Source organism: Ovis aries, chromosome 3 (genome assembly GCF_016772045.2).
Source record: "Ovis aries strain OAR_USU_Benz2616 breed Rambouillet chromosome 3, ARS-UI_Ramb_v3.0, whole genome shotgun sequence".
Classification (NCBI taxonomy): Eukaryota; Metazoa; Chordata; class Mammalia; order Artiodactyla; family Bovidae; genus Ovis; species Ovis aries.
The window spans coordinates 104,334,502-104,360,061 of record NC_056056.1 but is presented as its reverse complement, the minus strand read 5'-3'; the positions used below and the strand labels follow the sequence as shown (position 1 = coordinate 104,360,061).

The following is a 25,560-nucleotide window of genomic DNA, read 5'->3' as shown; positions in this document are numbered from 1 at the left end:
ACCCTATGCAGCCAAATAAATAAATACTTTTTTAAAAATCACAGGCTGTGGAGCTGGACTGCTTGGGTTCAAATCCTAAAGCTGTGGTCTGTCAGCTGTGTGCCCTTCCACAGAACATCAGCCACTCTCTGCTTTAATGTCTTCCTCTTGTCAAGAGATCGGAATCTGTGAGGAATGAGGGAGACGAGTTATACTGAAGTGCCTGGTAGTAGTAAGTGCTCAGAAGATGCCAGCAGCTCTCATGGGGATTGTTTGGGATTTTGATCTTTGGTCTGTGAGTCGTGGAGAATTCATTCATCAGGACCATTTTGGTTGCAACCCAGCTCACATCGGCTTAAGCAACAATAGGGGGGTTTATTGGCTCCTCTAACTGGAATAAATAGGTCTGGATGTGCCATCAGGGACAGCTGGCTCTGGGCACACAGCACTGTCCGCCGGACTCAGTCTTTCTCTCCGCCCTTTGCTCTGTTTGCTTATGAAGTGACTACATTCTCAGACTTGCTGTCCTCAGATGGCGGCAGGACGGCCAACTGTCTGTCATCGTAAGAGCGCGTCCCCCCTGTCCCAGGGCCAGTCCCACGGAGGCCTGTCATCACCCTGGCCCCCACGGGGCGCCCATCGCATGGCAGTGCAGCAGTGTTCTGGAGTTGGAAAAGAAGAATCATTGCTGATGGACCAGTCATGTTCCCAAACCTCTGAAACTGCCTGCCAGAGATCCGGGTGCTGCTACCAAATCAGAGGGAGGAATACCGAGCAGGCAGACACAACCAGGGTTGAGTCAGAGGGCCACTGGAGGTTTCAAGCAAGAGAAGGATCTGATGTTCACCTTGAGATGATCACTCTGGCTGCTGAACGGAGACAGGAGGGCAGAGTTGGGGGAGGGGGGCTTGGAGGGCAGAGTTGGGAGTCCAGGAGAAAGGGGCGATGGTGTGGCCAGGCTGGTGGCACCCAGGAGCAGAGATGGAGGAGAAAGAGGCCCGGTGCCAGGGCTGAGTGACGGACTGGGCCGGAGTGGGGACAGGCAGAGCCCAGTCTAAGAGCCAGGGTTTGGGCCTGAGCAGCCGTGACAGGGAGCTTGAGGGGGGACTGGTTTGGGGTGAGACTGTGTGATCAGCTTTGGCTGCACTGCATTTCAGGAGCCCTGGGACATCACAGGGAGGAATCTTAGAGGCATTTCTTTGGCTGTGGAATTCCATTCCTGGGCATTCTCCGGCTGTTATGAAATATGAGAAGGATGACTAAATTGCATGATGCCCCTTCTGCCCAATAGAATGCACTAGAACCAAGGAAGGCCTGCCCTCCAGAGAGCTGGGACAGGGACAACTTGCTGGGCTGTCTGCAGGAAATGGGTCTCTTGAACAGCATGTGTCCGTCCCAATCTCTCCCTTAAGAGTTGAAAGGCCTCTTGAAATCCTTGGGCAGCTAGGCGGTCAGGAACAACAGCAAGCAGGCAGCACCCAGTGACCCAGCTGGCCAAGCGGACAGGGCCTGAGCTCACAGGGGTGGGCGGGGCAGCTGGTGAGAAAAGAGGACCACGGATGACGTGGGAAGTGTCGGGGCTGACGGCCAGCACGCAGCACGGAGGGTGTGGCCCAGGCAGCAGAGGCCTTGGGGGTTCAGAGGAGACAGGGTTCATGCAGGGGGTTAGTGCAGGGTTCCAGGGTGGCTTCCTGGTGGCAGAACTGGACTGGCATCAAAGATATTCCAGGCACCTACCGGCAGCACAGGGAACTCTGCTTAATGTCATGTGGCAGCCTGGATGGGAGGGGAGTTTGAGGGAGAATGCATGCATTTGTATGTGTGGCTGAGTCCCTTTGCTGTCCAGCGGAAACTTTCACAACATTGTTAATTGGCTATACTCCAAATTGAAAGTTAAAAAAAAATTCCAGGCCAAAGGAAGACTATGACCTCAGGTGCGAGGTGCAAGCCTAGGTTTAGAGGGTACCCCACCCAGCCCCAAAGCAGCTGGGTCTCTGAAACATATTAGACCAGTCCCTCTGGGGCCTCCCATACCACCTGTGAGGGCTCCAGTGTGGGTTCAGCCACCCCCACCCCTCGCCCGCCTTCCCTTGTCTCCTGAGGAAGAGCCAGCAGCTCCTGGAGTCCCTACCTCTGCGGCCCTGCCCTGCAGAGATTTCTCTGTTTGCACTCCTCCCCTGAGCCTGCCCCTCCCCTAAGGCAGAAAGCGGGCATCAGGGAGCATAGCCAACACCCAATTTGCTTCCTGCCCCCTGAGGACTTTAGGGAGTGAGGGGGGGGGTGAATGAGTGCCAAGGAAAATGCCCCCTGGGAGGGGAGCCAGAGACAGCTGGGAACGGCCAGGCCTAGCCTGGCCCTTCATGGGTGTGGTAAGGAAGTATGGGACTTGGAGGGTTGTCTCCCAGCTCCCTGGGGGATCCAGGTCCTGGGCATGTGAGCTCTGAGAGTGCTGCTGGCGCAGCCTCAGTGGGCCTGGGTTGGCCCCCAAGCTGGCAGGCCCCAGGCCAGTGAGCGAGCAGGGCAGTCAGCTTCCCATCCATTAGGCCCCTGGCCTGGGCTGCTAATGCCAAGCAAACGGACCTTCTCCTCTCAGCCCTGGTACCCACTTAGACATCGTTAATATTTTACGCTGCATAGCCAGGGATCGATGTCTGGTTTCTAGCTCGGTGTTTATGGGTAGTCACTGAAACTTTCATGGGGGAGGTGTTTGGGAGCACCAGGGGAAACTGAGGCAGGAAGCAGAGTCGGGGCAGCTCAGGAGGAACCCCCCTCACCCCGAGATGGCTTCCTTTGCTTGCTCTCTTCCCTGCCTCCCGCCCTCCGTCTATCTTAGGCTCCCTGCTCGGAGAGCCTGCGATAGATGCCAGGCCTTGTTTTATCCAATTCTTTACAAGCCCCTGCAGGGTCTGGATCATCACCGCCATCACCCCTTTTATGAATGCATGTGGGAGTGCTTAGCCACTCAGTCAACTCTTTGCCATCCCGTGGACTGTAGCCCGCCAGGCTCCTCTGTCCATGGAACTCTCCAGGCAAGAATATTGCAGTGGGTTGCCATTTCCTCCTCCAGGAGACCTTTTCCACCCAGGGACTGAACCCACATCTCCTACATTGCAGGCGTTTTCTTTATGCTCTGAGCTACCACGGAAACCCCTTTTATGAATGAGGAATAGGCTTAGGGAGGTTTCATGCCACTGGGCTCTTAACCAGGCTATTGAGTGAAGACTGGCGAACTAGCTAGCTCAGCACTGAAGTGTGTAAATTAGATGGCAGGAGGCTTTTTAACCTTTCTAGACTACCACACAAGCAACTCGTGGGTTCCAACAGAACCACTTAGACCTCTTGCCTTTGGTCAGTGGAGACTCACCACATGCCCACTTAAGTGGAATTGAACGCTGCGGATTTACAGTTCTTTAAAAATATCTCCAATAACTCAGTCTTTTACCCACGTGGGTTAAACAGTGACGTTGAACTGCACAGAGAGAGACGCCAGGCCTTTCTCTCCTTGAGTATCCACCAGAAGCAGTGCCCTGTCCTAGGACAACATCTGCTCTGGAATTCAGCAGGCCTGGGGTGCACCTGTATCCCCTTCCATAATCCACCCTCTAGGTCTCAGTTTTCTCACCTGTAAAGTGGGAGAAGAGGAATGCCCACTGGGAGAGCCTTTAAGGATTACAAGTAAACCTAAAGGCTCGGCTCGCCTGCAGTTCCAGCAGGGCCCTTGGCTATGCACGCTGCGATTTTCCGCCACGCCCCTCTGCGCCTAGGGAGCAGTACATGCTCAGTATTTGTTGAATGAAAGAGCGGGTAGTAGAGGCTCCATAAATGGGACCCGCTGCTGTTCAAGCGCTAGGTCCAAACAGGGCCCACTTTCACGGGCGTGGTCCGGGCTGGATTTCCCCCGCCACTAAGAAACCAGAGAACGGGAGAACTTAGTGTTCCCAGCAGCCCACCGTGGCGACGCTCGGAGTCCTGGGCCGGTGAGTGCACCGCGCGCGCAGCGCCCGCCGGAGGGCAGCAGAGAGTCATGGCTTCGGCCCCTAAAGTCCCGGAGTTTGGGGGCTAGGATGCCGGGTTCCGCCCTGCCACGCCCCCACCTCTCCCCTTTCTTTCTCCTCCCTCTGAGCGGCTTTCCTCTCCTACTTCTGTGTCCCCGGGCAGGAAGAAAGCGATCCACAAACGATTTAGCACTCCCTCGAACTGCCCGCGCGTAGCACTTGACATCCGCTCGGCTTTCCCACAGCCGGAAAGGCAGGCACCAGCCCCTCTTTGCGGACGAGGAGGAGGAGGCTGCAAGTCCCTGACTCGACCAAGGTCATGCAGCAAAGTCAAGAGTTGAACTCAGCTTCGTAGGCTCTAGTGCCAAAGCCCAGCTCCCTCCTAAAGCCTCGAGCGCATGAACTCGAGAACTTTACCAACTTTTCCATTTTTGCACGGAAGCCAGACCAGGGCCAAGTTCAATCTCCGGCCGTGGACTGATGGTTGTGGGAAATACCCTGGGGCGAGAGGGCTTCCCGGATCCTCCGAAGGCCAGCTGTGTCCTGGCCCGCCGGGCGAAGAGCGGCGGTGGCCAGGCTCCGCGCCCCTCCATCGGGAGAGTGGAGCCCCGACTGCCCCCGGGGAGTGGCGCTGCTGCTCCCTTCCGGCCCCGGCCCCCTCCCCAGCCACTCGGCCCCACCCTGCACGAGCGATTCTGCAAAACCGCGGACCGCTCGGGCACGCGGGGGCTGGCTGGGTAGCGCTGGCTGGGCGCCAGGCCCCGTCTGCGGGCTGGCCGGTGCGGGGCGGGGCCACGTCCCTCCGCCCCTTCCCGGTCTGGCGCGCGCGGCGTGTGTGGGGGGCGGTGGGAGGGGAGCCCGCAGGGGACTCCTCCCCGGTGGTCGCCGCGCCTAGGCCAATGAGCGCGCGGGGAGCCGCGATGGAGGCTGGGGCGACCGGGAGCGCGGGGGACCCCCGCCGCCGCCGCCGCCGCCGCGCCCCCGTGCCCTGGAGCCCTTGGGGCTGGAGAGGGGCCGAAAGAGGCGCGGCGCCCGCTCCGGGCATGGAGGCGCCTCTGGCCAGAGCCGGCCACGCGAGCTGCGCTCCGCGCCGCCGCCGAGCCTCGAAGTTTGCCGGCTGACTCGGAAAGTTGCGCTCCGGCTCTGTCGCAGCTCCGCATCCGACCTCCCGGCCGGCCCCAGCTCGCCGCCGCCGCCGCCCTCCGCGGGGCTCCGGCCCAGCCGACGCCTGCAGCCCCGCCTGCCGGGGGCATGTGAGCCGCGGTCTCCCCTAGAGGCCGGGCGGGCTGCACCGGCCCCGGTGCCTCCGGAGGCAGCGTGAGGGCGAGGGGCACGCCCCGGCCCCAGGCAGCGGGGGCCGCCATGGGCATCCAGGGCATGGAGCTGTGCGCCATGGCCGTGGTGGTACTGCTGTTCATCGCCGTCCTCAAGCAGTTCGGCATCCTGGAGCCCATGTCCATGGAAGGTAACGCGTGGCCACCCGCCCTTTGGCGGCCCTGCGCCGGGGGCCGGCGGTCAGAGGGGAGAGAGCAGCACTTGCGCTCCGGGGTGCGGGTACCCAGGTCCACCCGGCGAGGAGCGCCCCTCGGGGACCCTGTGCTCCGCGGCCCTGCCCGTCTCGGCCACCGCCCCCTCCTGGCTCCCGAGGGCTGGTCTGGATCTAAGGGCGCATAGAGGGCTCAGACTGAAAAGCCCCAGAGCGGGTGCAGCCGCGGTGTTCGAGATGGGTGTAAGCGAGATCCCGGGAGAAGCCTTGAGCTGGCATCCCCGGCTGTCCTAGGCCCGTTGGTCCGAGCCGCCCCCGGTGAGCTTGGCGCCCGGCGGTGGGAGGTGGCAGAGGGTGAAGATAGCAGGGACGACCCTCAGCCCAAGGCGTCTGACTGCAGCAGCGAGTAACACAAAACCTCTGTCTCGTGATGAGGCCGGCGCTTCACCCGTAGCCCACATCCAGTACCCTTTCCCCAGGCAAGACTCGGGAATGGGTAACCAACCCTCAGGCGCCACTGTTTGTGTCCCAATAAATATTAACCGAGGAGACAGACGAACTCTTAAATCAGACACTGACGGTGTCCCTGAGACCCCTGACACTTAGGTACCCTTAAGAGTTGCTCCCAGGCAGTACCTCCCACCCACCTCTGTGCAGGTTAGGAGAGGAAGCCCCTCCAGGGCACACCCATTGTGAAGGGGAACCTTGACCCACCAGGGCAGTAACTTATCCTCTGTGTCCTGTCCCTCCGGACTGTGGGGAAGGGGCTGGCCGGTCTTCTCTCCGTCACCTGTGCGCCCCTGCAGTCCTCAGGGGAGGATGGGCATCCTGCCTGCCTCAGCACTCCACTGACCTTGCCAGGCTCCAGCTCCTGGGACTAAAACCCAGAGGCTCAGGGAGGGGAGGAGCGAGAAACTGCCCTTGCCTCTGAACTGTCCAGCACACCCTCTGGCCTAGGGATGTGCCCCCCCAAACCCCTGCAAAGGGCTGCTGAGGGCAGAAAGGGGCCCCGGGACCAGGAGGCCAGGCCCAGGTCTGACTTGTTGCCTGAAGCCGGTGGCCGTGTGCCCTTCAGAAGGCACTGAGCTGCATCACGCCCTTTCAAGGTGAGTTCAGGAGACCCCGAGAGAAGGGGCTTGCTGAAGGTGGTTCTCAGAGGCGCCGTCTTGAACTTTACTTTGTAGCTGGGCAAGGTAGGCTCCCTGGTGGCTCAGATGGTAAAGAATCTGCCTGCAATGCAGGGGACCCAGGTTCAGTCTCTGGGCCAGGAAGATCCCCTGGAGAAGGGAATGGCAACCCACTCCAGTATTCTTGCCTGGAAAATCTCATGGACAGAGGAGCCTGGCGGGCTACAGTCCATGGGGTTCCAGAGAGTTGAAGCAACTGAGTGACTTTCACTGGGAAGGTAATTGCCCAAACTGGGCCTGCGCTTGGCTGGATGGATGCTGGGCCTGGCAGGAAGAGTCTGTGACAGGCACCTCCATGGGAAATACAAGCGGGGGTAGGGGGCATCTCACCCAGCGGTGCCCGCAGAGCCCAGGCCTCCTGCGTCCACTAGTGCACCCCCATCCCGCACCCTTTCCCACCTGGAGTCCATGGTGGGCAGGGGGGATTTGGTACTCGGGAGTCTGAGGCCCCTACCTTACTCTTCCCCCATTGCCTGGGCCCTCCTGGGACCACCAGCCAGCCTCACTCTACTTGTTATTGACACTCCCACTCTTCTTAGGGAGCCCAACATGCTTGTGGTTCTCGGAGCTTGAAGTTTACCTTCGCGATTTCTAAGAAAGGATTTGTTTACAAGGTGGATTGGACGAGCAAGAGCACAGGTGGTTTTTTCGACCTGCTGAGAAGCCCACTTCCGGCTCTAATAAGTTTGTCTTTTCTGGTATATTTGTCCACTCATGCCCTCTGACTTCTGGGGTCTCGATGCAGTGGGAGGCGCACGGAGCCTCAGAGTCAGCCAGAGATCCCTGAGCTCGGATCTCCTATCACCCACACATACTGGCTTAACCTGTTTGAGCCTTGGCCTGACTATAAAGTGGGGCCAATAATAAGGCCTGCCCCGTAGGGCTGCAGCAGACTTTGAACTAGTTGAGTAAAGGCTTTAATGCCCTCAGGATCATTCTTGGTGTGTAGTAAATGCACAAACTTTGTGAACCATGGCATTCACCGGTAATTAGAGGGTGATTACTCTTAATAGCAGAATTGAGTCAGCGTTGAAAACATTCTCTCACTCAGACCAGCCACTTCTTCCTGCATCAGAGGAAGGGAATTCTGAGTACCAGATGGTCCGTGTTGATGACAATGATGCCAGCTAAGTGCCTGGAAGGGCCCATTGGCCAGGCAGTGTCTAAGGGACTGTCATGGGCTGTGAGGAGCCCAGGCCCTTGGGCCCCTACCTGGATGTGAGCTGGCACTGAGAGAACAGGGCACCCCTCCAAGAAGACGTGCATTTAATTGGTTGTTGTCTCTCGTCCTCTTTGAGCCTCCATAGTTCTTATCTGTAAGAGACCAGAGTTATGGTGCCCCTGGGGATTGTTAGGAACTAATGGATTTGAGTTCTGGGGACACAGGCTTCTAGAAGAAGATGCAGAAGTTGAAAGGCCTTCCTCTCTGTCCTACCAGTGTCTGTCTCTAGGCGACTTCATTGGTGGGGAGTTCCAGCCTGGCTTGGCCACAAGCTCACTGGCTGACCTTGGTGCATCAAACCTTCTCAAGCCTCAGTCTCCCGGATTCCCAGGTTGCTCAATGGTAAAGAACCTGCCTGCAGTGCAGGAGATGCGGGTTTGATCCTTGGGTCGGGAAGATCCCCTGGAGAAGGAAATGGCAACGCACTGCAGTATTCTTGCCTGGGAAATCCCACGGACAGAAGAGACTGGCAGGCTACAGTCCAGGGGGTCACAAAGAGTCTGACATGGCTTAACAACTAAGCAAGAACAAGAAAATGAGGATACCAATAGAACATTTCCCCCTGTACACCTCCCAGGGGTGTGGTGAGCTGAAGCACTTTGAAAGAGTTCCCTACCGGACACAAATCTAAGCGATCTCGTAAGTGTGGACACGCTGGTGAAAAGTGAGCTGGACCGGTAAGCTTGTTGCTCACTGGGAAGGCTGGCCTGGCCCTGACACCAGTCTTTGCCGTCCACATCTGTGGCCCAGGGCTTGGCTTGGACTGCCGCCTGTCTTATCTCAGTCCACATTTTCCGAGCTCTAACTAGTAGCTCTCCACAGAGAGCAGTTTTGCTCCTCAGCGGATGTTTGGTGATGTCTGGAGGTATTCTGGATTGCCACAATCGATGGGGAGGGTACCAGTGGCATCAAGTGGGTAGAGGCCAGGGATTCCGCTAAACATCACGCAGGCCCAGGCAGCTCCTCACCACAGACAATGCTCAGGCCCAGGGACTTCCCTGGCGGTCCAGTGGCCAAGACTCCATGCCTCAGTGCAGGGGGTGCGGGTTCAGTCCCTGCTCAGGGAGCTGAGACCCCACATAGCACGAAGTGTGGCCACAAAGTAAAAAAAAAAAAAAAAATTTGTTTTTAAAGAATGTTCAGACCCAAATGTCAGTGGTAAAGTTGAGAAACCTTGTTCTAGAAGGAGCACTGGCTAGGGGCTAGGAGAGCTGCCTTTCAGCTCTGATGTGGTCCCTGACATGCTGACATTAACTTGGGGAGATCACTATTCCTGTCCCAGCTCCACTTCCTAGTCTGTCTGTAAGTGGGGAATGGGATTAGAAGCACCAGCTCCCCCGAGAACTCCCCCTGACCCTTCTGGATCCCTGCCCCTGGGGTTGTATTAGATGACCCTGTCCTGGAATTTTCTAGATCCCTGTCCCCACTTACAGTGACCTCTCCAAAGGCTGCAAGCGCTGTGTCCATACACTTGTGGCCCCAGGGTGTGCCCAGCACTGCCTGCCAAACAGCAGGTGTGGAGTCTGGATAAATCATATGCCGTTTTCAGCCATACTTAGGCGGCACCCATTGTATACCAGGCCTGGAACACCAGAAATGCAAGGTCTTGGCCCTCCCTGTAGGGTGGCCCTGGGAGAAACCCTCGGAGGAGAGTTCCCTCTGGTTGGGGTTGGGGCAGAGCCGGTGGCTTGTGGGGGCCTGAGTACAGACGGGCAAAGAGAACAGAGTGGGAGGGGAAGGATGGGGACTGCCCACATGGAGACAGCCTCCTCCGGGGTTTGGTCTGCCTGTTGGCAGAGCCAGTGCCTCCGTGGCGGGTTCCGACGTCTTCCAAGAGTTGGGCCGGTTATGTTCATTCACTGCAGGAATGCGCTGCAGCGCCAAGGGCAGGCCGACCAACCTCTGGGTTCAAGAGGGATTGGAACCAGCAAGTGTGGACAGAGCAGCTCGGAGCTTTGCTGCAAAGGGGAGTGCAGCCGGATACTGGCTGGCGGGGAAGCATCATAGTGCAGGGTCTCAAGGGGGTGTCAGGGCAGCCAGGTGGGGGGGTCATGCACGGGGCTGCCCCTCGCCCAGTACCTTGTGCCCTTAGCTCAAAGGGCTGAAGACTCGGAGCCACCCTTCCCTCGCCCCTGCAGGCGGGTCTTGTGCAGAGAGGGCTGTGTTGAGTGGGGGACACGGGACGGGGACTAAGGCTTTTACTCCATGGGAAGAAAGCCTGGTCTGTAACCTGTCAGACCATGGTACGACTTTGCATGCGTGCTGTGTTGCTTCAGTTGTGTCTGACTTTTTGCAACCCTATGGTTTATAGCCTGCCAGGCTCCTGTGTCCATGGGATTCTCCAGGCAAGAAACTAGAGTGGGTTGCCATGCCCTCCTCCAGGAGATCTTCCTGACCCAGGGGTCGAACCCATGTCTCTTACATCTCCTGCATTGTCAGCCAGGTTCTTTACCGCTAACACAAACAACCATGGAATATTCAACCACAAAACAACTGTCTTTTAAAGCCTTATGCTTTCATGCCTTTGACAAAATGCTTGTTTGCTAAAGAGGTGAAATCTGCATTGCTGGTCCGCTGGTTATCATGAATACTTGATGGAGAGGGGATGGTTCCAGACCAGCCCTTGGCGAGGGAAGGGGAGGGCTGAGCACGAGGGAGACTGTGGAGGCAAGTTAGCTCCATGGCTTTGCCAAACAAGGCTGCTCAGCAGGTGAGGAGAGCGGTGCAGGCGGCTATCTAGGCCCAGGACCACCTTGCCCTGGCCCACGTGGCAGCCAGGGTCGGCGGCTTCTTCCTTCTCGGCGCCTCTTGCCAGTCTCTCCTCTCTGTGTCTCTTTGTTTGACCCCCGAGACCAGAGAGGCCATTCTGGAATGCAGATCAGACAAGCCCTTCCCCCTCTTTGGCCCTTATGTGGTTCTCGTGCCCACATAGCTCTTGGCACACCCTGGACCCCCTCCCCAGGATGCCCTTTGACCCTGCCGTCATTGCACCTGATTCTTGGAATATTGCTTCTCTCTGATTCCTCACCCATCCCCTGCCCAACAGGTGTAAGCAACAGGGAATGTTGCTTCAAGAGAGAGGCCCAGCCTGGAGACATTAAAATTGACACGCAAGGGACTTCCCTGGTGGTCCAGCGGCTAAGACTTCTTGCTTCCCAATGCGGGGGGCCCAGGTTTGACCCCGGGTTGGGAAGCTACATCCCCGTGTGTCACGACTAGAGCACCCCACGTGCTGCAGCTAAGACCTAGCACAGCCAGATTTAAAAAAGTTGACATCCCAGCCGGTAGTCCATGGACCCACCCGAGAAAACAGCTGTGAGGGATCCGGCCCAGCAGGTGTTACAGGGCACCTCCCGCACTGCGTGGCGGCCCTGTTCCAGACTGGGTGAGCTGTGAGCTGTGAGCAGACAGGAGGGCCGATGGGCGTGTTCCCCTTGAGCTGCCGTGGCGTGGACGGTCGCCCGCCAGGCTCCTCTGTGTGCGGGAGTCTCCAGGCAAGAGCCCCGGGCTGGGCTGCCAGGGCCTCCTCCAGGGGATCCTCCCCACCCAGGGACCAGTTCCGGGCCTCTTGCATTGCAGGTGGATTCTTCACCATCTGAGCCCCCAGGGAAGCCCTAATAGAATATCCCAGACCAGGGACCTGTATTTTCCCACAACTCTGGAGGCTGGAAGTCCCCAGCCAAGGGGCCAGCAGAGCTGGTTTCTGGTGAGGCCTCTCTTCTCACGTAGAAGGTCACCTTCTTGCTGTGTCCTCACGTGGCTTTTCCTTCCCTTCCTTTTGGAAAGGAAATCACTCTTCATCCTCTTATAAGGTCACCAAATCCTTCTGGACTACAACCCCACCTTTATTAGGATTTCATTTAACCTTCAGTTCAGTTCAGTCGCTCAGTCGTGTCTGACTCTTTGCGACCCCAAGAACCGCAGCACTCCAGGCCTCCCTGTCCATCACCAACTCCCGGAGTCCACCCAAACCCACGTCCATTGAGTCGGTGATGCCATCCAACCATCTCATCCTCTGTCGTCCCCTTCTCCTCCTGCCTTCAATCTTTCCCAGCATCAGGGTCTTTTCAGATGAGTCAGCTCTTCGCATCAAGTGGCCAAAGTATTGGAGTTTCAGCTTCAACACCAGTCCTTCCAATGAACACCCAGGACTGATCTCCTTTAGGATGGACTGGTTGGATCTCCTTGCAGTCCAAGGGACTCTCAAGAGTCTTCTCCAACACCACAGTTCAAAAGCATCAATTCTTCGGCCCTCAGCTTTCTTCATAGTCCGACTCTCACATCCATACATGACCACTGGAAAAACCACAGCCTTGACTAGACGAACCTTTGTTGACTAATGTCTCTGCTTTGTAATATGCTATCTAGGTTGGTCATAACTTTCCTTCCAAACAGTAAGCGTCTTTTAATTTCATGGCTGCAGTCACCATCTGCAGTGATTTTGGAACCCAAAAAAATAAAGTCAGCCACTGTTTCCACTGTTTCCCCATCGATTTCCCATGAAGGGAAGGGACCGGATGCCATGATCTTCATTTTCTGAATGTTGAGCTTTAAGCCAGCTTTTTCACTCTCCTCTTTAATGTTCATCAAGAGGCTCTTTCTGCCGTAAGGGTGGTGTCATCTGCATATCTGAGGTAATTGATATTTCTCCTGGCAATCTTGATTCCAGCTTGTGCTTCTTCCAGCCAAACGTTTCTCATGATGTACTCTGCATATAAGTTAAATAAGCAGGGTAACAATATACAGCCTTGACGTACTCCTCTTCCTATTTGGAACCAGTCTGTTGTTCCATGTCCAGTTCTGACTGTTGCTTCCTGACCTGCATACAGGTTTCTCAAGAGGCAGGTCAGGTGGTCTGGTATACCCAACTCCTTCAGAATTTTTCACAGTTTATTGTGATCCACACAGTCAAAGGCTTTGGCATAGTCAATGAAGCAGAAATGGATGTTTTTCTGGAACTCTCTTGCTTTTTCAATGATCCAGCGAATGCTGGCAATTTGATCTTTCTCGTTTATCTGCCTTTTCTAAAACCAGCTTGAACATCTGGAAGTTCATGGTTCACATATTGTTGAAGCCTGGCTTGGAGAAATTTGGGCGTGACTTTACTAGCGTGTGAGATGAGTGCAACTGTGCAGTAGTTTGAGCATTCTTTGGCATTGCCTTTCTTTGGGATTGGAATGAAAACTGACCTTTTCCAGTCCTGTGGCCACTGCTGAGTTTTCCAAATTTGCTGACATATTGAGTGCAATACTTTCAGAGCATCATCTTTCAGGATTTGAAATAGCTCAACTGGAATTCCATCACCTCCACTAGCTTTGTTCGTAGTAATGCTTCCTAAGGCCCACTTGACTTCACTTTCCAGGATGTCTGGCTCTAAGTGAGTGTGAGTGATCACACCATCGTGATTATCTGGGTCGGGAAGATCTTTTTCGTACAGTTCTTCTGTGTATTCTTAACACTTCTTAACATCTCCTGCTTCTGTTAGGTCCATACCATTTCTGTCCTTTATTGAGCCCATCTTTGCATGAAATGTTCCCTTGGGGTCTCTAATTTTCTTGAAGAGATCTCTAGTCTTCCCCATTCTATTGTTTTCCTCTATTTCTTTGCATTGATTGCTGAAGAAGATTTTCTCATCTCTGCTTGCTATTCTTTGGAACTCTGCATTCAAATGGGTATATCTTTCATTTTCTCCTTTGCTTTTCACAGCTATTTGTAAGGCCTCCTCAGACAGCCATTTTGCTTTTTTTGCCTTTTTTTTTTTTTTTTTTTTTTGGTCATCTAACGTTAATTACCTCCTAAAGACCTTATCACACTGAGGATTAGGGCTTCAACATATGAGTTGTGGGTGGAGGGGGAAGTGCTTCCCTGGTGGCTCGTGATAAAGAATCCACCTACTAGTGCAGGAGATGCCGGTTCAGTCCCTGGTCAGGGGAAGATCCCACATGCCTAGGAGCAGCTAAGTCCATGCACCACAGCCATTGAGCCTGTGCTTTAAAGCCCAGGAACTGCAACTGCTGAACCCGTGTGCTGTGACTGCTGAAGCCTGCACACCCCAACTGGAGAGTAGCCCCCCTTGCTCCAACTTCATTGCTGCTTAGGGCAACAGCATTGAAGACCCAGCACAGCCAAAAATTAATACGTTATTTAAAAAAAAAAAAATTGGGCTTCAGCAATGGCTTAGCAGTAAAGAATCTGCCTGCCAAGGCAGGGAACATGGGAGACTGGGATTTGATCCCTGGATTGGGAAGATCCCCTGAAGTAGAAATGGCAGCCCACAGTGCTCTTGCCTGGAAAATCTAATGGACAAGGGAGCTTGGGGGGCTGCAGTCCATGGGGTTGCAAAGGGTCAGACATGCATGTGTGTAGTAATAGTGGAATTAAAACGAAACCAGAACATGTGAGTTGTGGAAAGAGACAAAACTCTGTCCATCGCACCAGTAAACAGAGAAATATGTATATGCCAGAAAGTCATGGCCGGATGAAGGGAGTGAAACAGAGACAAGGGGATATAGGAATGGCGGGGCGCAGGACACCCTGGAGGAGGTGACAGTCAAGCAGAGGGAAGCAGGCAGCGTGGATTCTGCGGAAGAGCATTCACGCCAGAGGACAGCAACGGAGTGCGCCTGGTGGGCTTGAGCAGCTAGAGGGGCAGCGTGGCTGAATCCAGGGAGTGGTGAAGGGAGGGACCCAGGAGATGAGGTCAGAGCTGGGGGCAGGGAGCACAGTTATTGCCCATTTACAGACTTCTGTGTTTATACTCAGAGCCGGGGGAGGCTGTTGCACAGAGGGGGACCTGAGGATATGTTTTCAGCCGCTTCCTCCAGCCCTATTTGTAAAATAGACCAGCAGGATGCAGGGCAGAAGCAGGAAAGCAAGGCAGAAGAGACGGTTGGGGTGAGGGCCAGTGAAGGTGGGAGGGGGGCTCACAGGCTGGTGCAGGGTTTGCATGGGGGCTGAGGGCTGGGAGGAAGGTCTATGCCCAGGCTTTTGGTGAGAGCATCCACAGGGTGGAGTTGCCATCAACTGAGCCAGGGAAGGCTGTGGGTGGAGTGGGTTTGCAGGGGAAGATTAGGAACTCAGTTTGGGTTTGGTCCATCTAAGGACCTCCTGGATTTCCACTTGCAGGTGGTAAGCAGGCAGGTGAGTCCAGAGCTCGGGAAGTAGTTAGCCCACATTTCCTGACTGAGGCTTGACTCTGTAAGGAACCTGCTGATTTTGCAGGTTCATCGGGTGTAACTCTTTCTCATCATTCTCAGATGCGTTTTTCATACTCGTGATTCTGAACACCAGTGTGCGTGTTTATTAGCTTTTCCTGTTTCCTTCTCTGTCAATTTCCTGTGTCTATCCTTTAACCATTTCTCCTGGGATTGCTGTGCTTATTTTCCAAGTCACCAGTGGTTCTTCCCGACCAAAGGTGTTTTCTCTCTCTCTCTCTCCCCCCTCTCTTGATCTGGGGACTCTAATTACTTTTAAATATTTTTATTAACCTGTATTAAGTGCATTCTGGCTTCCCCGATGACTTGGCGGGTGAAGAATCCATCTGCAATGCAGAAGACCCAGGAGACTCGGGTTCAATCCCTCGGCCAGGAATACCCCCCAGAGGAGGGCACGGCAGCCCCCTCCAGTATTCTTGCCTGTAAAATCCCATGGACAGAGGAACCTGGTAAGCTACAGTCCATGGTGTCACAAAGAGTCGAGCACAACTGAGAGACCAAGAACGTTAACAAAACACATTAAATGCATATGTAAGGATGGAGATATATATATATGTGTATATATGTGTGTGTGTATATATATATATGTATATGTATATAAACATGGAGTCCGAACTGCTGGACCACGAGGGAATTCCCCTTGGTTTTGAGTTTTATACCAAAAAAAACCCAAAAAACGAGAATCATGGTCTCCTAGGACTGTTTTTTCAGCTACACTGTTTCTAAGACTTACCCACATTGCTCTGGGTTATAGGTCATCCATTTTTCACTGCAGTACAACCTTTCCTCCGGCGGGGGCACAATCTATGCATCTGCTCTGTTGTCCATGGACGTTTGGTTGATTCAGGCTGTCTTTACTGTGGAGTCCTCCAGGGACCCCTGGGCGATGATTTTCTCTGGCATGTATACCCCAGGGAGGATTACTGTGCCCTAAGGGTTGTTGTGCGTGCTCAGCCATGTCCGACTCTTTGCAACCGCATGAACTGTAGCCCGCCAGGCTCCTCTGTCCAGGGGATTCTCCAGGCAAGAATTGGAGTGGTTGCTTTTTCTAAGGTATGCAGATGTGAAGATGCAAGCGGTTTTCCACAGTGGTTGTACCAATGTACACAGTCACCAGCATGTTTAAAAATGACCATTGATCTCTGTCCTCTCCTGTGACCCTTATTTCATTATTCTTGTTTCTTGTCAGTCAGAAGGTGTGGACTTCTCATCGTAATTGCGTTTGCTGTTTGTTGAGGAGGTTGTGCCATCTTCCTGTTCTCATTCAGGTCTCTGGTCTCCTTTTCCGATGTCTATCAATCCTAGACCTTCTTCTTCCATCAGCTGTAAATATTGCCTGCTGTCTCCTCCCTCTGTGTTGAGCATCCCTCATGGTCATGGTGCCTTTTGTTGAACAGAAGTCCTTTGATGTGATGGAGTTCATCAATTTTTGTCCTTTCTGGTTTGAAGTTTTAAGAAATCTTCCCCCACCTTTAGGTTGGCAAGATACTGTTTTACATTTTATTTTTATTTATTTATTGTGAAGTTTTATTTATGCTTGGCTGCACTAGGTCTTTCTTGCTGGAAGCGGCTTCTCTAGTTGCAGCAAGCAAGGGCCACTCTCTAGTTGCAACCTGCGGGCTCTAGAGCTCCGGCTCAGGAGTTGGGGCGCACAGACTTAGTTGCTCCAGGGCATGCGGTATGTGGGATCTTCCCAGACCAGGGATCAAACACGTGTCCCCTGCATTGGCAGGCAGAGTCTTCACCAGTGGGTCACCAGGAAAGGCCTACATTTTATTTTAACTCTAGAGCTCACTTGTCACGTGTTATCTTTAGTTAATCTGGAGCTTGCTTTTGCACAAGGTATTTATTTTCTTTATATGATGATTTATTTTCTTTATGATTTATTTTCTTTATGTGATGATTTATTTTCTTGATGATTTATTTTCTTTATATGATGAGTCAGTTTCCTAACACTGTCTATTATACTAAACAACTGGCCTTTCCCCAAAGCTTCTGGGAAGGTCCCGCTATACCTCAGCCTCTTTTTGAGCTCTCTGGCCTGTTTGTTAGTGTGTTTGTCTATTCTTGTACCAAGCACACAATTTTTATTACAGTGATTATAAATGTTTTAGTATATAACAGGGAAAACTCTCTCTTTACTCTTCCTTTCTAGATTCTTATGGATTTTTAAATTCTTCACTATACATTTCAGAGTAAATTTATCAAAGTCCTCAAAAATCCAACTGGATTTTTGATTGAGATGGTGTTGAATTTATAATTTATCACAGGAGAAATAACATCTTTATAATGTTATTATAATCATATCTAAGATGGAATGTCTTTCTTATTCAGATTATCTTTCTTTATAGAGGTTCTTTGAGTTTTGGTTAATACTTAGATACTTTTTAGTTTTAATTTCTATTATGGATGTTATTTTTCTTGTATTTTCTAGGTGGTTATTACTGGTATAGAAAATTGCTATTGATTTTCATAAATTAATCTCACATCTGGCAACATATAGTGAACTCTCATGTATATTGATTCTTTTGGTCCCTGTAGGGACCATGTCATCTATAAATAGTGTTAATTTTATCTTATACTTCCCAACTCTTACACTGTTTGGGCTTTGTTTGTTTGTTTGTTTCCTTTTTCAAAATTTCCTTAGAGTATTTGCCAGACATCATTTAGTGGTAACTGTGGCCAACCTTGGCTTGTCCCAGATCTTAAAGAAAATGTGTGTGAACCTTTGCCATTAAACCTAATATTTTCTGTAAAGAAATACTTGTTTTACAAATATAAGCAACATCAAGTTTATAAAGTTCCCTTATAAAGTTCCTAGTTTGCTAAGAATTTTTGCTTTTTTATTTTAATTATAAATAGATGTGGATGTTTATCAAATGCTTTTTCTGTATTAGGGTTTTCATATGATTTTCTCTCCTTACACTCTTACAGATAAAACCTTTTTGATCCTGGTGTACTTTTTTTTTTTTAATTCGGTTGGATTAAGTTACCTAATATGCTTTACGATTTTGCATCTATGTTCCAAAGTGAAATGGGCACATAATTTTCTTTTTGTTCACTTGTTTGTTTTTCCAGCTGTATTAAGCTATAATTAACACCTAACATTGTGTAAGGGTATGTAAAGATCACCCACAATAAAGTTAACTGATGCATCTATCACCTCAGATAAATATCATTTTTTTGTTATTGTGGTGGTGGTGAGAACGTTGGAGATCTGCTCCCCGTGGTTAAGAATCCACCTTGCAACGCAGAGGACATTGGTTTGATCCCTGGTCAGGGAACTAAGATCCCACGTGCCTTTTGGAACAACTAAGTCTAGGCATTGCAACTACTGAAGCCTGCGAGCTCTGGAGCCCGCACTGAAACAAAGACTCAATGCAGCCAGTAGTGAATTAATTCAGTTCAGTTCAGTTCAGTCGCTCAGTCGTGTCCGACTCTTTGTGACCCCATGAATTGCAGCACGCCAGGCCTCCCTGTCCATCACCATCTCCCGGAGTTCACTCAGACTCACGTCCGTCAAGTCCATGATGCCATCCAGCCATCTTAATTTAAAAAATAATTTTAAAAGATCTACCCCTTAGCAACTTTCAAGGGGTAGTCACCATACCGTAGCTTAGATCCCCCAGAATGTATTCGTCGTATACTTGGAAGCTGGTGCCCTTTGACCAACATCTCACCGCCCCCTACCCTCTGTTTCCTGGCAACCACCAGCCTACTCTGTTTCTCTGAGTGAGGCTTTTGTAGGTTCCACATGTAACTGAAATCATACAGTATTCGTCTTTCTTGACTTCTTCGCTTAGCATAATAGCCTCAGGGTTCGTCCGTGTAGTCACTATACTGTCCACTCTCGTGTTGTCCTTGTGTGACTCAGGAGTCAAGACGGCTGCACTGATCACCGGACAATCGATATGGAGGTCACCGGTGAGCTAAGCAAAGCAGTGTGCTTGGAGTGGCGGGGCACAGGCCCCGTAGGAGAGAGATCAAGGGAGGCTAAGAGGAGAGGAGGTGTAGACGGTGAGTTAAAGGAGAGAAGAAAGCAGCAGCTTGAGAGGAAAGTGGGGTCCGTGGAGAACCCGCTTGCCAGTGCAGGAGACATAAGAGACACGGGCTCAATCCCTGGGTCGGGAAGATGCCCTGGAGGAGGGCAAGGCAACCATTCCAGTATTCCCGACTGGAGAATCCCGTGGACAGAGGCGCCTGGCGGGCTGTAGGCACACGACTGACGCGACTTAGCACATGATTCTTACTGGCGTGCAGTGGTGTTTCACCGTGGCTTTAGTTTGTATTTCTTTAATTGGATACGGTGTTAAACATCTTTCTCATGTGTGTTTGCCATCTGTATATCCTCTATGGTGAAGTGCTTGATTGGGTTTTTTTTTTTTACCCATTTATTAATATTGAGTTGTATTTTTTCTTACTGATAAATTTTGAGAGTTCTTTATATATTCTGAACATCCTTTGTTAGAAGTTCGATTTGCAGGTCTGTAGTTTCCCTTTCTATTTAACGATGTCTCTTAACAGAGCAAAACTTTTCTTCCCTGGTGGCTCAGCTGGCAAAGCATCTGTCTGCAATGTGGGAGACCAGGGTTTGATGCCTGGGTCGGGAAGGTCCCCTGGAGAAGGAAATGGCAATCCACTCCAGTACTATTGCCTGGAAAATCCCATGGACAGAGGAGCCTGGTAGGCTACAGTCTGTGGGGTCGCAAAGAGTTGAACACGACTGAGCAACTTCACTTCACTTACAGAGCAAAATTTTCTTATTAAGAAGTACAGGTTTTCAATGTTTTCTTTTATAAGTCATTCTGTTGGTGCATGCCTAAGAACTCTTCACCTAAATCCAGGCCATAAAGACTTTCTCCTATTTTTTTCTAAAAGTTTTATAGTTTTACATCTGACTTTTAAATCTATGCTCCATTTTGAGTTAAGTTTTGTATAAGAAATAAGGTTTAGGTCAAAGTTCATTTTTTGTGTACATGGACGTCCAATTTTTCTAGCACCATTTGTTGAAAAAAATTAAACTTTTTCCATTGAATTGCTTTTGCACGTTTGTGAAAAATCGTCTCAGTCATGTTTATGTGGACGTATTTCTGGGTTCGCTGTTTTGCTCCGCAGACCTGTGTCTTTTCTCCAACAGCACTCATTCTTGCTTATTATATCTGTATAATGTCTTGAAATCAGATAGACTGATTTCTACCACTTGTTTCTTTTATCGAATCCATTTATTTTGCCTTTCCACATAAGTTTTAGAATCAGTGTGTCTCTATCTACAAAAAAAATTGTCCTGGGATTTTTACTGGAATTATGTTAAATCTGTAAATCATTTTGAAGATAATTGACATCTTTATAATGCTGAGTCTTTCAATCTGTGAACACAGTGTGTCTCATTACTTATATCTTCTGTGATTTCTTTTATCCGCATTTTGTCGTTTTCAATATTCAGATTATGTGCCTGTTTTGTTAGATTGTTTTACCTGTTTATTTTTATATTATTTTTATTGTTTATTATTATCATTTTATATTTTATATTCCATTATTTATATATTTTTTCATATTTTAATCTATCTTCCCTACTTCACTTATGGGATGGGTGATTGTAATTAGTATAACAAGTTTTTAGAATTTTGGTTTTCCAATGGTACATTGTTGATCAATAAAATGTAACTGGTTTTTTAAAATATGGACCATTTTTTGGAATTATGTATTTATTTAGTTTTGGCTACACTGGGTCTTTGTTGCTGCATACAGGTTTTCTATAGAACTGTGATTGATTTTTTGTATTGACTTGGTATCCTGTGACCTTGCTAAGCTCATTTATTAGAGGATTTTTTTTGTATGTTCTTTGAAACTATCTACATGGATAATTATGTCATCTGTAAATAGGGATAGTTCGGGTTTCTTCTTTCTAATCCGTGTCCATGTGACCCTGCTGTCCATTTTGAAGTGTTGTGATTAAATAAAAGATCTGGTCCCTACCCTACAGACAGAGAACTTGAAATTTTACTTTCTACTCAAATGTGAATTAAGCCCGTACACGAAATGCAGCCAAGCAGCAGTGTGATGAGCCAAGAGGGGTGCCCTTCCCGTTCCTGGGGGAAATCAGGGAGGGCTGCGTGGAGGAGCTGGTCCAGGAATTGGGTCTTTGAGGTCAAGGTGCCCTGCAACTTGTCTCTGTCTTTTTCCTTTCCACCTCCCCTTGTTGAGTGCGTTTCCAGTACAAGACTCACTCCCACCTCCCACCCCCATCCCAGCATATGGCTGAGAGGGTGGGCATGCTCCAGGTGAGCCCAGCAGGGAGGGCCCATTGTGTGTGAGGAGCAGGGCAGCAGAGAGACCAGGAGGCACAACTGAGTGTGCTGTTGAGCTGCACCCGGTCCATTTGTGCAGTGCACAGCCTGGGCAGCCGTACCTGGTAGTCACACGAGGAGAGTCTCCCCACTCCTTACTGCCACCGGGAGCCTGGCACCCACACTGGAGAGAGATGGGGGCAGGGCCACATATTCCACCCTCCTGGGTCTGTGTCCCCCGCAGACAGCAGCGACAGTGAGCTGGAGCTGTCCGCAGTGCGCCACCAGCCAGAGGGGCTTGACCAGTTGCAGGCACAGACCAAGTTCACCAAGAAGGAGCTGCAGAGCCTCTACAGGGGCTTCAAGAACGTGAGTGCCCCACATCCCCCACCCCCGGGGTTGGCCCTGATCCCCCGGCTCTCCTTCGCTGGCTGCAGGGTGCTGGCACACCTTCTGGAAATTCCCCACGGCACAGTGCATACCCCAGGGGCTTTATGGGGCTGATGTTTTGTGGGACAGCTGTCTGCGGGGAGGGCCAGGGCCCAGAATCACTGTCCTGAAGGCACTTCCCTTATGAGTGTCTCAGTACCGGTACAGTGGAGGAACATGGGGACAGACCAGCCTAGCATGAGGGGTCCTGCCACCCCCTCCCGCCTACCCCTCCCATGATGCCCACTCCAGTGGGCTTTCCCCTGCCTGGGGCTGGGGGAGCCCAGCAGTGCCTTGCGCAGCAGGCATCAGCCAGAGGGAAGAGAGAGGCCGGGCCCCCTGGAGTTGGGGTGCAGGGCAGGGTGGCTGGGGTCACTGAGAGGAGCCCCTTCCTACTGCAGGAATGCCCCACAGGCCTGGTGGACGAAGACACGTTCAAACTCATTTACTCACAGTTCTTCCCTCAGGGAGGTGAGTCCAAGGCCCGCGGTTCCTCCCGAAGTCCCTACTTCCCTGTGGCTGCCCTGCAGAGTGTGGGCTTCCCTTTTATAGGGAGGGGACCCTCAGGCCCCCACATCCTCCCTACCATTCCTTGCCTGGTGCTGCCTCCGTCCAGCAGGAAGGGCGGACTCCAGCCCGGGACGCGGTGGGGATGCCCAGTGGAGCAGCGTGGGGTTGGGACATGGGCGGCCAGGCGGCCTGGACACTCCCAGCCTTGCCCTTGGTCTCCCTAGATGCCACCACCTACGCACACTTCCTCTTCAACGCCTTCGACGCCGATGGGAATGGGGCCATCCGCTTTGAGGTAGGTCCCTGTCGACCTCTCCCCATCCCTGGCTCCTGCATCTCCCAGACATGGTGCCAACCCTCGGGGCCGTCCACAGGCTCAGATGTGGCCCTGGTGTCAGCGGCCCCGTGTGTCACCCGGGGAACACATGGTCTCCGTGTGACTGGCCCTGGGCCTGTTGAAGTCAGGGTAATTCAAGTTTGCTGTCTGGCCATCCTATTCCCAGCCTTTCCTTCCAGCCCTGCCAAGCCAAGGTGCACTGAGGTGGTAGAGACCCAGTGGAAATTTGCATTTGAAAAGGGAGCAAGGTTTAACTAGAGGTCTGTGCCCAGAATTTACCCCGTTGCCCCCAAACAGGCAGAGCATCCCTGCCTAAACAGGCTTGGGGGTTGTCCCAGCCACAGTATGAGCCAGCCTCGTGCTCCCCCACCACTGGGAAAGCAGCCGCCTGCCCCCAGGAGGGCCCTGCCTGGGCTCTGAGCAGGCAGCACGTGGGCCCCACTGACACCCGGCCACACAGCATCAGTTGAGAGAGGCCCCAACCGCGGAGCCCAGGCCCCTAAAAATAGCTGCAGGCAAAAAGCTGAAACCTCTTTGGAGAGGAAAACCTTGCTGAGAGCCAGGCTTAATCAATAACCACCCAGCTCAGCTTCCAAGGCCAAGGGCAGCTGGCCGGAAAGTGAGAGAGAAAGCCCCTGGACCGGCCGGGGTAATAACCCGAGATTCCGCTCAGCTTCCTTTTATGCTCGCATGCAGCCCGGCTCACTGACATCGGGCCGGGCGGGGCGGCCCAAGGGCATCGCCAGCTCTGTGCCCGCAGGGCCGCCACCCTCCCTGGGCCACACTTGCAGTGTGCCTGTGAGCTTACAGTGCTTTCAGCTTTTCTGTTTTCAGTTCTGCCTGCACATGGTAAAATTACAGTCGGTCCAAAGGGGTCAACAGGGAGCAATCACTGTTCTCCCTGGTCCCGCCCCAGCCTCCACCGTGACCAGTTCTTGTGTGTCCTGTGAGAGGCACCTGGGGCTCCCTGGGAGTGAAGTGCCAGAAGCAGTTGTGTGACCCGCCCAGGCAGGGCTTGGATGAGGGTGTCTCTCGTTCAGGAGTCGGATGACCAGACCGCTTAGCGAGGCCCTGGCACAGTAGCGGGTGTCAGGAAGGCCTCTGTCAAGCTCCTGTGGTCCCGTGGAAGTGGTCGATGGTGGATCTCTGTTGGAGGTGCCGGTGCTGGTCCCCTTCTGCTAGGCACCGGCTCAGAAAGTTGTGCATCTCTGGCATGAAATTAATTTCTCAGGTTCCTTCCAAGGAAGTTTGTTTACCTTGAGGACCGTCTTCCTTGTTCATCTGCAGGATCTTGATATCAGAGCTCTGCTCTAGGAAGCCTTTTTGGAGTATACTTCTCAGGGACCTTCCACTGGGCAGGACCTAATCCTGGGTGCACCACAGTGGGGACCTCTGTGGTTAGGAAGAATCTGGAAGGGGTGGGGTGGGGGGACACTCAGCCCACCTCGCTGCCTCACACCAAACCTCTCAACGTGCCCTTAAAACCGAAAGTCAGGGGCCTCCTTGGGGGTCCAGTGGTTAAGAATCCAGCTTCCAATGCAGGAGACATGGGTTCGATCCCTGATCAGGAAACTAAGATCTCACTTGCTGTGGGGCAACTAAGATCGAATGCAGCTAAAAATAAAAATAAATATATGAATATTTTAAAACAAACCAGAAAGTCAGATCTGCCTATTAATATTTACAACAATTCAAATCCTTTTTGTATATTCTTGAGATAAAACACATGTTAACTAGAGTTTATTGATATGGTAGCTATGACAAACCTAGATAGCATCTTAAAAAGCAGAGACATCACTTTGTGGACAAAGGTCTGTATAGTCAAAGTGATGGTTTTTCCGGTAGTCATGTGCGGATGTGAGAGTTGGACCATAAAAAAGACAGAGCGCCGAAGAATTCATGCTTTTGAACTGTGGTGCTGGAGAAGACTCTTGAGAGTCCCTTGGACTGCAAGGAGATCAAACCAGTCAATCCTAAAGGAAACCAACCCTGAATATTCATTGGAAGGACTGATGCTGAAGCTGAAGCTCCAATCCTTTGGCCACCTGATGCAAAGAGCTGACTCATTGGAAAAGACCTTGATGCTGAGAAAAATTGAGGGCAAGAGGAGAAGGGGGCGACAGAGGATGAGATGGTTGGATGGCATCACCGACTCAATGGGCATGAGTTTGAGCAATATCCAGGAGGTAGTGAAGGGCGGGAAAGCCTGGCGTGCTGCAGTTCGTGGGGTTGAAAAGAGTCGAACATGACTTAGAGGCTGAACAACGACAGAAAGTTGACGTGAACAACCTTCTATTGCACTGGGAAAATGAACTGATGTTTGAAATGCTTTTAAAATATTTTTTCAATTAAAGGAACACTCTGGAAAGTACTAAATACCTGTAACTTATAAACACCAACTTTTGATGTAGTAAGCATACCTCAATCTCATGTGTGTTTCATGGGATTATATGGATTTTTTTTTGGCTGTGCTGGGTCTTCACTGCTGCACAGACTTTTCTCGAGCTGTGGCAAGCAGGGGCTACTCTGTAACTGCAGAGGCTCCACTTGTTTCAGAGCACGGGCTCCAGACTCCTGGGCTTCAGCAGCGGTTGCAAATGGGCTCAGGAGTTGCGGTTCCTGGGCTCTAGAGAACAGGTTCAGTAGCTGTAGGGCGCGGGCTTAGCTGCTCCTTGGCCTGTGGGATCTTCCTGCACCAGGGGTTGAACCCACGTCTCCCGCACTGGCAGGAGGGAGTTACCATTGAGCTACCAAGGAAGCCCAAATTTCTTATCTTTTGTTAAAATATGTACACTCAGTGGACCAAAATAATATCAAAGTATGTGTATGTTGTTTAAATATATATACCTAAATCTCAAAAAAATGAAAGAAATATAACTCCGTTTCTCCTTTCCTGTTCCTTCATTTCTTCACT

The 25,560-nt window shown here is 51.8% G+C and overlaps 1 protein-coding gene across 2 annotated transcripts in view; it reads left to right on the top strand.

The window, feature by feature from the left end:
- KCNIP3 (potassium voltage-gated channel interacting protein 3) overlaps positions 1 to 25,560 on the top strand; it is a 99,036-nt gene that overhangs the window by 62,402 nt on the left and 11,074 nt on the right. The window contains exons 1-4 of one of the 2 annotated variants that reach the window (XM_042246504.2): positions 5,057 to 5,439; positions 21,615 to 21,739; positions 22,201 to 22,270; positions 22,534 to 22,604. In XM_042246504.2, the coding sequence (XP_042102438.1) occupies positions 5,337 to 5,439; positions 21,615 to 21,739; positions 22,201 to 22,270; positions 22,534 to 22,604 (369 nt within the window). In that variant the 5' untranslated portion in view covers positions 5,057 to 5,336. Of the gene's footprint in view, positions 1 to 5,056; positions 5,440 to 21,614; positions 21,740 to 22,200; positions 22,271 to 22,533; positions 22,605 to 25,560 lie in introns of those variants that run through there. The other variant, XM_027967108.3, reaches the window with a different exon arrangement.